This window comes from Callithrix jacchus, chromosome 4, assembly GCF_049354715.1.
Source record: "Callithrix jacchus isolate 240 chromosome 4, calJac240_pri, whole genome shotgun sequence".
In the NCBI taxonomy this organism is placed as follows: Eukaryota; Metazoa; Chordata; class Mammalia; order Primates; family Cebidae; genus Callithrix; species Callithrix jacchus.
The window spans coordinates 136,219,457-136,234,851 of record NC_133505.1 but is presented as its reverse complement, the minus strand read 5'-3'; the positions used below and the strand labels follow the sequence as shown (position 1 = coordinate 136,234,851).

Here is a 15,395-nt window from a genome sequence, read left to right as displayed (position 1 = left end):
TACTCACCTTCAATTCTAGTAAGCAAATTATATTAAAATGCTAATGTAGGGTCCCAAGTGGATCATTACATGAGGCCGAGCTTATAGTTGACCTTCAATTTTTTAAATGTGTATCCCTGTCTTCTGATTCAAAATGCATATATGTATCTTCCTGAATGCTTATCATGTGCCAGATGCTATCAGGAGGTGTTTACTTCATTTAACACACTCAAAAATGATGTAATGGTTATTGTTCTTATTAACCCATTTTACAGATGAGTGAGCTGAGGCTTAGAGATGTGAAGCCACTTTCCAATGTCACACAGCTAGTTACTGAGGCAGCAAACTTGCAGCATTGTTCTTAAATCACAAGCTGCTAATTCATAAATGGGGTAACTTTTTAGATATTGTAGAAAAACTTTTAAAAATAGTTAAGATTGTTATGAGCAATTGATTGTCATTTTTTTCCTTTTCTTTTTCTTTCTCTGCTAACCTTTGGTATTCCAGAAATGAATTAGAAATTCGAGGTATAGAACAAAGTAACATTTTTTTTTTGAGGTGGAGTCTTGCTTTGTTGCCCAGGCTGGAGTGCAGTGGCATGGTCTTGGCTCACTGCAGCCTCTCCCTCCCTGGTTCAAGTGATTCTTCTCCCTCAGCCTCCCCGGTACCTGGGATTACAGGCACATGCCACCATGCCCGGCTATTTTTTTTTAATCTCTAGCAGAGACAGGGTTTTGCCATGTTGGCCAGGCTGATCTTGAACTCCGGACCTCAAACGATCCTCCTGTCTCAGCCTCCCAAAGTGTGATTACAGATGTGAGCCACCATGCCCTGCCAAAAGTAACTATTAAGACTTTGTTAATACTAAGAAAGAATGTATAGCTATTTCGTTTGTTTACAAAAAGGAAAAATATTCTAAATGAAGTTAATAGATTTAAGCTTAAAAATGTAGTCCTTAATTGCTATTTAACAAACAAAAACAAAGGTGATCTATGTTTATGTTCCTAAAATTTAGCAACTGGTTTGTTCATGTCATTAATAGGGTTACATTTGGTTTGGAAGTAGTAGGGGGAGCAGTATTAGGTAAACTGTGGAGGACTGCAGAGTGTTCACAATGTTCCTATAAAAATCCTATATTATTTAAGATCATATGGGACATTTTCCTTCCACACTTTTCTCAGAACTTCTCTCTGCACCCCTGCCTTGAAGATAATACACACACACGTATATATACACATATATGTTTATAAAAGTACTTGCTTTTTACTGTTCTGTGGGTGCTTCTCCAGTTGTGTATGTTATATCTAAATGAAATCACTAGGCATTTTCTCAAATCTATGTGCCCGCAGATGTTGAAGTGGCAAGCAAGCTGGCATAGCTACCCTGCCTGCTAGAGAGCTGGGTCGTCAGGAGAGAGAGAGATGGGTTTTTTGTGCCAATGTCAATATGCTTTGGGCTCTGGAAAAGAGTGACTGGCAGTTGGTGAACGGATACTGAGGAAAACATTGTCCTTTTCTTGGTGTTTTCCTCCCTTGCCAGGGATCATGATGAAGGCTATAGCAACAAAAGTTCTGGAAGACAAGTTGATAGTGTGAGCACTTTCCTGCCTAGCTTGCAGTAGGCAAGTGAAATGTGACAAACTCGCTGCTTGCTTTACATCTGCTTTTGCTGGAATGCTACAGAGTGGAAGTAGAGCCTCCGATCAGAATAACAAGAGAATGTGTGATGCCATCCAAGTCACTGAGTAGTCCATATTGCACCTGTTCCGGGCAATGCCTTGCTGTTTCACTAGCCAGTGAATTAACTAGTGTAAGCCAAACATTGGAAAGTTGAGGATTTCAATGCATGGAAACATTGTCTCAGGTTCAAAAGTGGGGCTGTTTCTGATTAAAATTTGAAGGCATGGATGACACAGTCTCTTTTAAACATTTTCCCCACACTTGGGTTTTTAAACATATTCTGCTAATGATACTTATTTTAAATGAAAAAGTTGCTAAGTTTTATAGTTGCAAGGGTTGTCACATTTCAAATTAATTAATCCACTGCAATGTGTTCATTTTTCATTAAATCATAAATTCTATGAAATATATTTAGAAATATTAACAATGCCCCAATAATTTTTGAAACATTTATATTGATATGTGTAGTTTCTTAGTTTCTTTGGGATTTCCACAGAGGAATGAAAAAACCTTTTTTTAAAATAGAAGCAATTGAATCTTAAAGTCAGGTGGTTAAAAAAAAACTTAAAAGCATTTTAGGATATTTTGGGTGACTGAAAAACTTGAGGGAGTTCTGCAAAATGTTTGTAACTTGGTGCTATTGTGCACTTAAAAACAGACTAGATAACAGAAATGTTATTTATTTTAGGACCTTAAGAGCCAAAAGGTTGGTTTAAACATTCTGTTCTTGTTAAGAGTAGATAATTGAATCATCATTTATTAGCCAAGTAATCATCTATTTCTTGTAGCAGCGACCCCCTTTAGCCCCAAAACTGTTTTATTTTCTGTGCTCTGCCTCAACTTGATTTTCTATTTTAGCCAGAACTTTTATGTGCAGTATTTTTTTTTTGCCATGCTTTTGAAGGAAATTTGTGTGTTAAATGTATACTACCTTAATTATAATTACTCAGCTGTACATTCTGCAGTCTGTTGGTGTGGGTGTGAGTGTGGGGGTATTTATTATAACCCTGACGTGGAGGTGCTGAGAAGAAAGAGTAGTTTCTAAATTCTTGCCTACAACTACTCAGGGCTGGAAAGGTAGCTTCTAATTTAAGAAAATGGCTAATCATTTATTTCTCTTAGAATGGTTTCCTAGGAAACCAATGTACATAGTCATAGTAAAACATAAAGGAGTATAAACCAGAGGGAAACTAAAATTAATATTGTGCTTTCATATTCATGTTAATACTTTAAAAAAGTAATCATCAAAAGGTATAAGGATTCTAATTTAAAAAATAGGCTGTTGAGAAACATAAATACACATGGCAGCAGATGAGTACTAATAATATCAATGGTCTTTAAATGCATTCTTAGTTTTGGAATTAGCACAGGTCAATTCTTACTTTCTTAACTGTGAGATGCCACCGGGACCAGCTATGTAATATGCAAGGTCAGGGACAAACTGAAAATATAGGGCCTCTTATTTACATTTCATGATGTAACAGCAGAGCATTAAACTAAGTGTGGGACCCTCCTGAGCTTGGAGCCCTGTGTGGCAGCACGGGTCTCAGGCCCACAAAGTTTACCCTGATTCTTGAATGGGACTGAATAAGGCTAGATTCATATTTATTTCCAAACTTGTTTTGATTAAAACAGGTGATCCTCTCACCTCAGCCTCCCAAAGTCTTGGGATTACAGGGATGATCCCTTTTTCTCTCCCCTCTCTCTTTCCCACTTCTTTCACCCTTTCCCTCTATCCCTTCCTCTCTCACACTATTTTTCCTTCCTCCCTCCCCATTAATTTATTGAAGAAAGCTGGTTATTAAGTTGTGAGGAGTTTCCCCCTCTGACTATTCCCCTGGTGTAGTTTAACATGTTCTTTTGTTTCTTATAAATTAGTTGACTTTAAATTGATGATCAGATTCAGTTTCACTTTATTTTTGGTGGTAAGAGGGTCAAGACTGATAGGTGATTGTGTGTTTTCTGTGGAGAAGCTCATATATCTGTTTGTCTTTTGTTTGTGTGTCAGTGTAGCAGCAGCTGCTGATTAATACCTGGATCCATTAGCTTATTAACGGTTACAAAATTATAATGGTTTCAATTCATTTTGAATTTAAATGAATATAAACATTTTTCTGAACGGCAGACTTTCAATTATATATGTAATTACGACATTTATCTATTAAATTTTTTTAATTGACTTTAGCTTCCATCACTTTGTTGTGTTCGCATGTGAGTCTGTTTGTATGTAAGCATGTGTATACACTGCATTTTGTAATTCATAGCCTTTTACTATGATTCAAAGGTCTACAGTAAGAAAATATCAGTTATCTTGGTTATTGGCTCTAGGTTTTTTCTAATGTCGGTTGCATTAAGACCAAAAGTTTACCAAATAATCAAATTTAGAAGAATTTTCTCCAAAGCTTAAATCAGGTGTTTTCAGCAAAGAGGTTTTTAAATGTTAATTCCTTTCTGGAAGATGAACAAAAAACCATAAATGCCAACACAAAGTTAAACTGACTGTATCCTCGGAATCTTGATGTAAATATGTGAAAATGATTTGACTAGTATTTATAGTTGTGGGAACTCGTAATACTCTTTGACACATAATCAGGTGCAAACCCAATCATTCCTGTGCCAGGTACGTCCAGACCCGACTCGCATAGTGATAATTTTTTGGCACTAACTCTTGTTTTGGAATTTTTACTATGATAGATAGGTAATATTCCAGAAAGGAAATGTAGGGTGTGGAAGAAGTTTATTCCAAGAATCGGATCCACTGTGAGTAAAGTAATTAAATGGTAAATTACTAGCTTTACAAGAGAACACTGCTCATCACCTCCCTCTTTTGCTTTTAGTGTCTCTGTGTAGAATAAAACAACAATTAGGACTTCAAAATCTTTTGAGGTTTTTCATTAGAAGTTTATTATCTTTCAGCAATGTTTTGGAATTGGAACCCAGTTTAAGGATTGTGATCTCAAAGATTGCACAGTTGAAGTATAGATTGCTAGCCACCACCATCTCCCTGCCCACTTCCTGTGCCTCATCCATAGGATTCTCCAGTACACTCCTTATTATTAAAGTAACAGCTAAGTATTGCCTAGAGAACATAGTACTCCTCCCAAATGTTTTTATGTAGTGAATGCATTTGAATTTTTTTAAAAAAAGAAATAAGCATATGAATTGGGTTCTTTTCTTCCTGCCCCCCAGACCAGGCATCTAACCTTATTGTTGGTGAAAAGAAGCTGATCCTACCTGAAGAGACACCTGCCTCTGAAACAGACATCAACCTGGAGGTATCATTTGCTGAGCAAGCACTCAATCAGAAAGAGAGCTCCAAGGAGAAAATCCAGAAGAGCAAAGGCAATGATGCCACATCACCTGTACGTCGTACACTGTTTATAAATATTCATATATGTACACATTACATATACAACTACACACACACACACACACACACACACACACACAGAGAGAGAGAGAGAGAGAGAGAGAGAGAGAGAGGAGGTCTCACTATGTTGCCCAGGCATAACTCAAACTCCTGGGCTCCAGAGATCCTCTCACCTCAGCCTCCCAAAGTCTTGGGATTACAGGGATGATCCACCATACCTGGCCCAGAATATATTTTTCATCAACTTTTTATTTTAAAAATGTAGAACCCACAGAAAAGTTGAAAGAATAGTATGACAGACACCATATGGCTTTCATAGATCAATTCAACAGTTATTAACTTTTTTTTTTTTTTTTTGAGATGGAGTTTCGCTCTTGTTACCCAGGCTGGAGTGCAATGGCGCGATCTCGGCTCACTGCAACCTCCGCCTCCTGGGTTCAGGCAATTCTCCTGCCTCAGCCTCCCGAGTAGCTGGGATTACAGGCACGCACCACCATGCCCAGCTAATTTTTTGTATTTTTACTAGAGACGGGGTTTCACCATGTTGACCAGGATGGTCTCGATCTCTCAACCTCGTGATCCACCCGCCTCGGCCTCCCAAAGTGCTGGGATTACAGGCTTGAGCAGTTATTAACATTTTATAACCTCTTTTCTTTTCTATATCTATCTACATGTATGCTCTGACTTTTGTTTGTAGTTTAACAAGGACATAGAAAACAACACAATTACAATACTTAAGAAAGTTAAACTGAAGTGATAATTATATTTAATATACAGTCATATCAAAATTTCCCCAGTTTTCACAATATTATTGTTAATAGCTTCCCCCTTTTCCACTCCCATTTGGGTTTCAAACAAGAGTCATAGACTATATTTGTTGTCATGTTTATTTGGTTTTCTTGAATCTGGGTCAGCCTCCTGCATTTTTTTAATATTAATGAAGAGTCCAAGTCAGTTTTCTGACTGTTCCTTCAGGACTGGATTCAAGTTAGACATTTTTAGCCACATTTACTGCATAGACAATGTTCATACCTCTGATTGCATCATCAGAAGAGGTGCATGGTATCAGATGGTCCCTTTATTGGTGATAGAAATTTGATCACCGACTTGTCTAAGGAGAGATGTTCACTAGCTCTCCCCCTTGTAAAAATTTACCTTTCCTGGGTGCAGTTAATAATAATTTGCCATCCTTGAGACTGGGCAAATTTCCTATATGTCAATAAAGCCTATTGCCCAGTGATTTCACCATCCATTTTCAACTTTGCCTGAAACAATAACTAAACTGGTGCTTGAGAAATGGTTATTTTAAAATTCTATTATTCCTTCTACACTTATTGGCTGACAGTCTTCCGTAATTGCTTCTTCACTTTCTAGCACAAAATGTTCCAGGCTCTCTTTGTAATTTTCTCCCCGCAGACTTGAAAGCATCCATGTCTTCAAGAAGCTCTGGTACTTTTTAGCAGCAAATTGTATTTAGAAACCAAGCTCTGTGCAGCGAATGTTCTCATTGCTACTGAATGTCTTGTATTTTCTAAAAAATACATTTATTTATGCAGAATTTCACACAGGCAAAAGTCAAAAAGAATGGTATTCTGAACCCCCAAATACTCAGCACTCAGCCCCAACATTCATTAACCCATGGCCAGTCCTGACCTGTGCATGCTCCCACCCACTTCCCTGTTGCGTGTTATTTTGAAATAAATCTCTGAATTCTATTTTATCATCTCTATTCCTAAAAGGCAAAGAGGGGATTTTAAAACTCATGACCATGTGACTATTATTGTACCAAAAATGCTAACAATTTTTAATTTCAAACATCTAATTGGTGTTCAGATTTCAAATTGGATCACATAATTTTATAGTCTTTTTGTACAGTTTGAGCCAGGATCCAAATAAGGCTCTTGTATTACAATTAATAGATAGATCTTTTACGAATTTTTAAATCTTCTCCATTTCTTTCTCTCTCCCTCTCTCTCCCGCTACTTTCTCCCTTTCCCTCTAGCCCTTCCTCTCTCTCACTATTTTTCCTTTCTTCCTCCCCATTAATTTATTGAAGAAAGCTGGTTATTAAGTTGTGGGGAGTTTCCCCCTCTGACTATTCCCCTGGTGTAGTTTAACATGTTCTTTTGTTTCTTATAAATTAGTTGACTTTAAATTGACGATCAGATTCAGTTTCACTTTTTTTTTTGGTGAGGGGTGGGTCAAGACTAGGTCTGATACGTGATTTTGTGTTTTCTGTTGAGAAGCTCATATATCTGTTTCGTCTTTCTTTTTTTGTCAATAGGGTAGCTGCTGCTGATCAACACCTGGACCCATTAGTTTATTAATGGTTACAAAATTATGATCTAATATGTTCTTTTTTTTTGAGATGGAGTTTCGCTCTTGTTACCCAGGCTGAAGTGCAATGGCGCAATCTCAGCTCACCACAACCTCTGCCTTCTGGGTTCAAGCAATTCTCCTGCCTCAGCCTCCTGAGTAGCTGGGATTACAGGCACACACCACCATGCCCAGCTAATTTTTGTATAGTAGAGACGGGGTTTCACCTTGTTGACCAGGATGGTCTCGATCTCTTGACCTCGTGATCCACCCGCCTCGGCCTCCCAAAGTGCTGGGATTATAGGCATGAGCCACCACACCTGGCCATGATCTAATATGTTCTTCTTTTTATTTGACTAGTTCTTTGATAACAACTTTCTTAAAGTGGTCATTTTTGCCTTTTGGTGGTTTTCAGAAATTGTTGGCTTACTAGCATTTTTCACCTGTGACCAATTAACGTTTTAATTTGTTTTGTGAAAAGTAGTCTTAACTCATGGACTTATATATATTTATAAAAAATAGTCTTAACTCATGGATTTATACATATTTAACATGACCCTGGACTAGATTTTACAGGCTTGTCTGGTGTATTTTCTCTTGCAGACCTAGACTGATTTGTTTCTGAAGGAAACCCTGATTCCATTTAATAGAAATAGACTTTTGTGACTATGCTCAGGGCACTAGGAATGTTCATTGGCCATTACTTTTGAGCCTTTTCAGAGGACAGAGGTACATCACTATCTTCTGTCTTCCATGCTGAGAATTGCAGTTCTCAGGAAATGGCAGATGCTAGATTTAGAATGTCACATAATTACATGTTTGCTTTATTCTACATAATGCACAGAATTCTCAGATATGCTAATACTACCATCAACAATATGACTACTAGAAATGGTTTAAACTTGTTTTTCTTTTTTCTTTCTTTTTTTTTTTTTTTGTTGCATGTGTGTGTGCGTTGGGAGTACATCATAAAAGGGACTTTATACAGTAAAATTACTGTGTTTTAGGTTGCGTAGGATTGTTATTCCTTGTATGGTTAAGCCATCAACTACATACCTACTTTGGTTAATTTGCTTTATTTTCAATTTTTAGAGATTGCTTTTTTTGAAATTGAATTTTGGTTTATAAGTATGTGAAATGTACAGTCCAACAGTGAAGTTGAAAAACGTGTATTAAAAGTCTAGCTTTTCTGCTTCAGCTACCAACATATTCAGTCCCCTCTCTTAGAGGCAAACTTTCTTTCCTTTTAATATCATGGTTTATCCTTTTCTTCCTAGGTAAATGGTACTTGCTATGCAGTTTCTTCCACCTTGATTTTTGTTTTGTTGACTTAATGGTATATCCTGGAAATCATACCAAAGTAGTATAGAGGAATATTTCTCACTTCTTTTATATTAGATATATTCTGCTCCGTTGTATGGATGTATTGTAATCTATTGAATCCTTTGTGGACATCTGAATTATTTGTAGGGGTGTGTGTGTGTGTGTGTGTGTGTGTATTTATTTTATTTTTGAGATTGAGTTTCACTCTTGTCACCTAGGCTGGAGTGCAATGGCATGATCTCACTTATTGCAACCTCCACCTCCTAGGTACAAGCAATTATCCTGCCTCAGCCTCCCAAGTAGCTGGGATTATAGGTGCCCACCACCATGCCTGGCTAATTTTGTATTTTTGGTAGAGATGGGGTTTTACCATGTTGGCCAGGCTGGTCTCAAACCCCTGTCCTCAGATGATCCACCTGATTTGGCCTCCCAAGTGCTAGGGTTACAGGCATGAGCCACTGTGCCTGGCCTTCTTGTATATTTTTACAAATCTGTGCTTATACATAATGGGAAAAGTGAGAGTATGCAGATGTGGCCTAAAGTGATGATCCACTCTGCCAGACTATCCTTACGAAAGTATGTTTCCTTCCTTTAATTTTTTTCTCGAGACAGAGTCTTGCTCCGTCACCCAGGCTGGAGTGCACCTCGGCTCACTGCAACCTCTGCTTCCTGGGTTCAAGTGCTTCTCCTGCCTTCACCTCCCGAGTAGCTGGGGTTACAGATGCATGCCACCACACCAGCTAATCCTTTGTATTTTCAGTAGAGATGGGGTTTCACCACATGGTCCAGGCTGGTCTTGAATTCCTGACCTCGTGATCTGCCCGCCTCAGCCTCCCAAAGTACTGGGATTACAGGCATAAGCCACTGAGCTTGGCCGAAAAGTATGATTTTAGAGTGACAGGCTTCATCTTAAAATGTGGAGATTTTAAATTGAAGTACAGTAGAATCTAAACAAAATGAAGACATTATTGGCTTTTAAGCTATTGGCTCAAACAATGGAATGAAATATAACTAATCTCCACTTGAGAGCTTTCAAAACAAAACTCCCTCTGCCATTTTCTTCTCTGTTTAGCTCACCTACCTTCTTGATTTTAATCATGTTGTGCCCCAGGTTTAAAATGACCTCTCCATTTCTACCCCTCTGTTGTTCCATATTTGCCAAGGAAACCTTTATCTATTCCTCAGAGACTAGCTCAAGATCAGTTTTCCTGTTAAGTCTTTCCTGATTGTGAACTTATATATTAGATCAAATAAATATGTGAAATCACCTTTGATTTAGGCTGCATGCTTTAGACATTATGGTTAATCTGTCCATGTATTTGTTTATGCAAATATGCATATACTCATTTATAGAAACTTTTTTTTAGATCATTTGTCTTCTAGAAGGTATGGACTCATTGTAAAGTTTCTACAAGTCTTTCCCATGGTTGAAGAAGTAAAGATTTGTATTCACTACTCTGAGGCAGGTGTCTAAACAGATAAAACCTTAAGTCCCGTTTCCGTTCCATGCTCCCCTCCTTCTGTAAATAAGCAGTAGGCTTTATGTAATACATTGTTCTCTGTTGACCTCATTTCATATTCACTTCCTTTTCCTCACAGCATGGAGCAGTCTTTGTTAATTCTTTATGATCTCTCACAGTAGATTCAAATTTCTCTTCTTAAATTTGGAGATCAGGATTTATAACCTTTAATTTGCTTTAGTTTGAAAATGTAGCTACTTAGCGTATACACATTATATCTCAGAAATTATGCTCTGTAATTATTTTATTTATTAGATGACCTCGAGGAGATAGAGATCCCTGTTTTTCATTCATGGAAACAGCTTAGAGAGGTAACCTGACATGCTGAGGCTTGACATTAATGACTGTGCTTTTGAAGCCTTTCTCTTGCTTTCCAAGTCAAAGCTAGAGTGATTTGATGAGTAAAAAATCAAGTTTATTATTAGTGACGCAGTGCCTAAGGGTCCCTCATGCAAAACCTACAAAAGGTTGGCACAGCCAGGAAAAACTACCTAGTTAATTTGTGGAAACACCCGGGAACCAATGACCTTATAATTTTTTTTCTTTTTTTTTAATTTTAATTTTATTCTTTTCTTTTTTTTGAGACGGAGTTGCATTTTTGTTACCCAGGCTGGAATGCAATGGCTCGCTGCAACCTCTATCCCCCGGGATACAAGTGATTTTTCTGCCTCAGCCTCCTGAGTAACTAGAATTACAGGCACCCGCCAGCACATTCAGCTAGTTTTTGTATTTTTAATAGAGACAGGGTTTCACCATGTTGGTCAGGCTGGTCTCAAATTCCTGACCTTAGGCCATCCACCCACCTTGGCCTCCCAAAGTGCTGGGCTTACAGGCGTGAGCCACCGTGCCTGGCCTTATTCTTTTCTTTAAACATGTTTTTCAAGAAGTAGAGATCTTTAATCTTGCTGAAATTTCACTGCTTTCTCTTAGCCAACAAACTGAACTATTCAGTCTATTAACTAAACAAAAAGCGACAGGAAACTTCATAAATATTTAAAGCTGCTGCTATGAATTAAACATTGGGATAAAGAACTAACTCCTTCATTAGGCACAATGTTTAAATAAATAAATAAATAAGCTCATGACACATATCGCTAGGTAAATCAAATGTTTGAATTAATCATATTTCAGGATTCTCTAAACATTTACCTTAGGTAATCCTTTGAACGACTGTATTACATGTGTCTGGCTTATTAGACCCAAAGCAACTGATTTTAATGTAAACATTTAGGACTTTTTTTTTAAAAAAGGGTAAATATGGTTGATTCAGCATTCAGAAAATGAAACAATTAGCAGAAACATAGGGCTGAGCATGGGAAAAATGTGACTAGTTTTGCGTGATTGTTAAAAGGAAAACTCAGTACAAATCACAGAAAATCAGGGCAACACGAAGCCAATGGCCCTTCACCTCACTGAGCTTGATGCTATGCTCTCTTCCCTGTAGGATGTATGTCTTCATTCATTTAGTGGGCCGTGACAAAGCACCCAGTGTGTGCCAGGTCTATGGTATAACAGGGTTACAGAAGTGATTAAGAAGTAGCTCCTCTCCTTGAGGCGTTCCCAGCACCACATCAACACCTATCAACCTAGATATCTCCCTGCCTACTCCGGTGGATGGGGAAAATGGAGTAGAACAGAATTGTTACAAAGCTTAGGATTTAGGAGAACTGAATTTGCATCTCATTACATCACTGGCTTTGTGGCCATGTTTAAGGCACTTAACTGAGTCTCCATTTCTTCACCTAGAAGATGCTGTAGTCATTCTTATCTTATTGAGACTTTTGCAGAATTAAATGAAGAACTGTTTTTCAGGTAGGAGAATTATTATTGTCATTTTTTTTCTTACCTTGCCATGACACATAAGAATAAAAAAGGACCCTGAAATGTTGATATTATTTTAAAAACTCCATTAAAAAATATAATACTTCTTGAGTGCTATTTATAATTTGATCATCATCACAACTTATAGGTCAGGTTCAGTTGTTATTTTCATCTTAAAGATGAGGAGGCTAAGTCACAGAGGGGACATCGTTTGCCACAGGTCACATAGTAAGTGATGAAAACAGTAAGGGCTCCACTTTCTCGAACGCTGTGCAGTGCCCCATGGAGGCCATCCCACCCACTGCTGGAAATTTGCTTAGGCTCTGTCTTCAGTGATGCTCATTGCTGTTTATTTGACGTTCCTCTAGGAAAAAAAGTACATAACAAACATTTAAGAAAGACACCTCTCCTCTTACAGTGAACTTGAAGGCTCTCTCTTGGAATTGAGTTTGCTTAAAGGGAATTAGCTTCTCATTTACTATAAGTCACAGGTTTTACGAATTGCTCTAGGAGAGTGACTGCAGCATTTTCATCTCACAACTCCTTTATACTCTGAAAAATTTTGAAGGGCCTCAAAAAACTTCTGTTTATGTGGCTTATACCTATGGACACTTACCATATCTGAAAATAAAATTGAGAAATTGAAAAACTATAAATCCATTTAATATAACAATATTATAATTAACATAAATACCTTTTTCAAAATGGAAAATAGCCATATTTTCTGAAAAAAAAATTAAGCGTATCATGGTTTTAATTTTAGCTAGTCTCTGATGTCTGTCTGGGTTTAGTTGAAGTCAGCTGGATTCTCGTATTTATGTTTGCATTCAGTCTGCTGCAGTAGCACTCATTTACATCTGGAAAACTCCACTGTATACTCAGGAGAGAATGAGAATGTGAGAGGCAAAATAATGTCTCACTAATTATTAAAATAGTGTTGGACTTTTCGGAAGGGTATTGGATACCCCAGTGGTCCCTGGACTACACTTTGAGAATTACTGCTTTAGGACGTGGCTTTTGCCCTAGTATTTAGACAATGAAGTGTTAATGGTATTTTGCAAAAAATTAAGCAAAGGGAATAAAAAGGAGGCAGTTAAATTAGCTAATCAGCAATTGACTTAAATGAAAAATTTAAAGGTAAACCCAAACTGTAAGAGAATGATCAGAAAGAGAATGGGTAAACACAATGGGACTATAATTTGTATGAAAGGCACACACTAGTGAAATTTGTCTTTTTATCTTGTGGTTTGTTTTCTTATGTTTAATGTGTTTAATATTAAAAGATGATATTTGAAAAAGGCAAAAACCACATCTCTACATACTTCTGATCATGAAGTAACGTCTTAGTCCCAGCTTATTCAGCAGTGAAAGTAATACACAAGTTGAATATCCCGAATCCAAAAATCCGAAATCCTAAATATTCCGAAATCGTAAATATTCCAAAGTCTGAACCTTTTTGAGCACTGGCATGATAACACAAGTGAAAAATCCTACCCGTAAGTACTTAACACAAACTGAGTTTCATGCAAATTAGTTAAAATACTTTATAAAATTGCCTTCAGGCTATGTTTGTATAAAACATAAATAAATTTTGTGTTTGGACTCGGGACCCATCCTCAAGATGTCTCCTTGTGTATCTAAAAATATTTCAAAATCTGAAATCCAAAGCTATTCTGCTCTCAAGCATTTTGGATGAGGGATACTCAACCTGCAGTAGCAAGCAAGCAAAAGTACTTGGGAAGTGCTGGGCACTAAACCTCACCACAGCCCTCTGAATTCAGTGGCCCGTCCTCCTCCTCTTACTCCTTCTTGTTGCCCTTTTCCTCCTTTCCCTCCCCCTCCGTCTCCCGTTTTACAGAAAGGTTAAGCAGTTGCCCTAAGGCACACAACTAGTAAGTGGCTAGATGACTGGTGAGCTCTGAAATCCATGATCTTCAATTCCCTGTGTCCTCTACTCTTACCCCAGTGCACTATAGACTTTCTGGACCAATCTTACTTGGTTTTTGTGACAATTAAAAAATACATAAGTGTATGTGAAGGGCACTTGGCACATTCTAAGCATATACTCATGGCTACTATTCTTCTTTCTCTTCCCCCTGCTTGTCTTCCTCATGTCATCTTCCTCTGCTTTCCTCTTCTCCCCTCCCCTTCTCCCCCTCCTCTTCTCATCCTCTTTTTTCCCTTCCCCCTTCCCCTTCTTCCCTTGTCTTCTCCCCTCCTCTTCCTCTCTCTCTCCTCCCCTGCCCCTTCTCCTCCCTTTTTCCCCTTCCCTTCTCCCTTCCCATTTTCCCTTCCCCTCCCCCCTCCTCCCTCTCCCTTTTCCCTTCCCCATCCCTTTCTCTTCCTCTCCCCCTCTCCCTTTCCTTTTCCCCTTCCCCTCTCCCTTTGTCTTCCCCTTCCCCCCTCCCTTTCCCTCTCACCCTTTCCCTTCCCTCTCCCCCTTTCTCTTCCCTCTCCTCCCCTTCTCCTTTCTTCTCTTTCCCTTCCCCCCTCCCCTCCCCCCTTCTTCCTCCCCTTACCCCCTCTTTCTCCCCTTCCCCCTTATCCTCTCCTCCCCTTCCCCTGCTTTCCTTACCTCCTCCTCTTTCCTTTTCCTCTCCTCTTTCCCCCCTCCCCGCTCTCTTTCCCCTTCTCTTTTCTTTTCCCCTTTCCCTTTCCCCTCTTCAGTTATGCTTGACTTCTAGCCTTCCTTTTCTGAAGGTCAGTTAACTAGAAGTCTTTTTCTCCTTTGGGCTCACTGTCTCTTTTGCCCTCTGAGCCACTGGGATTAACATTCCAAATACGTGGTCTGGTCTCATTGTCTGTCAAACTTTGAATGTTGACTCTCAACACTCCACAGCTTTAGGAGTCATTGTCATGAAGAATCACTCTTCATTCTGACTGGAGAAATTGTACTGTGGCTTTTATCACTTATTCTGAGCATAATACTTTCTATAGTTGGGTTTTTCTTCTTGCATTGCAATGGGGGTTAGTTAGGTGCTGTAAACTTTTACTCTATTAATGATGTTTATTTTAGAATTTCAGAGTGCCAAAAGACAAAACGGGTACGACAAGGATTGGTGACCTCGCACCCCAGGACATGAAGAAAGTTTGCCCTTTAGCCCTAATTGAGCTGACGGCCCTCTATGATGTGTTGGGTATTGAGTTGAAACAACAAAAAGCTGTGAAAATCAAAACGAAAGGTAATCATGAAATGACAGACAGTTGGATTTATTTCTAAGATAGCAAGGATGGACTTGGCTTTTTAGCAGGATTTCTGGCAGACAGAGGAAACACCTACAAAATAAACCAACACTTGAATACGTCTTCAGTTTATATTCCAAGATGTTGCCTTCAGAAGTTTTATAACTTGATAGAAATACACTGTGTCCTAGACTACAGAGACTA

At 38.4% G+C, this 15,395-nt stretch overlaps 1 protein-coding gene across 9 annotated transcripts in view; it reads left to right on the top strand.

Annotated features, from left to right (window-relative positions):
- ARHGAP18 (Rho GTPase activating protein 18) overlaps positions 1-15,395 on the top strand; it is a 195,517-nt gene that overhangs the window by 138,764 nt on the left and 41,358 nt on the right. For all 9 annotated transcript variants that reach the window (XR_013534912.1, XR_013534915.1, XR_013534914.1 and 6 more), the window contains exons 5-6: positions 4,848-5,020; positions 15,025-15,190. Coding sequence is in view for 4 of the 9 variants with exons in the window: in XM_078370783.1 (XP_078226909.1) it covers positions 4,848-5,020; positions 15,025-15,190 (339 nt within the window). In the remaining 5 variants the exon portion in view is untranslated. The remainder of the gene's footprint in view (positions 1-4,847; positions 5,021-15,024; positions 15,191-15,395) is intronic.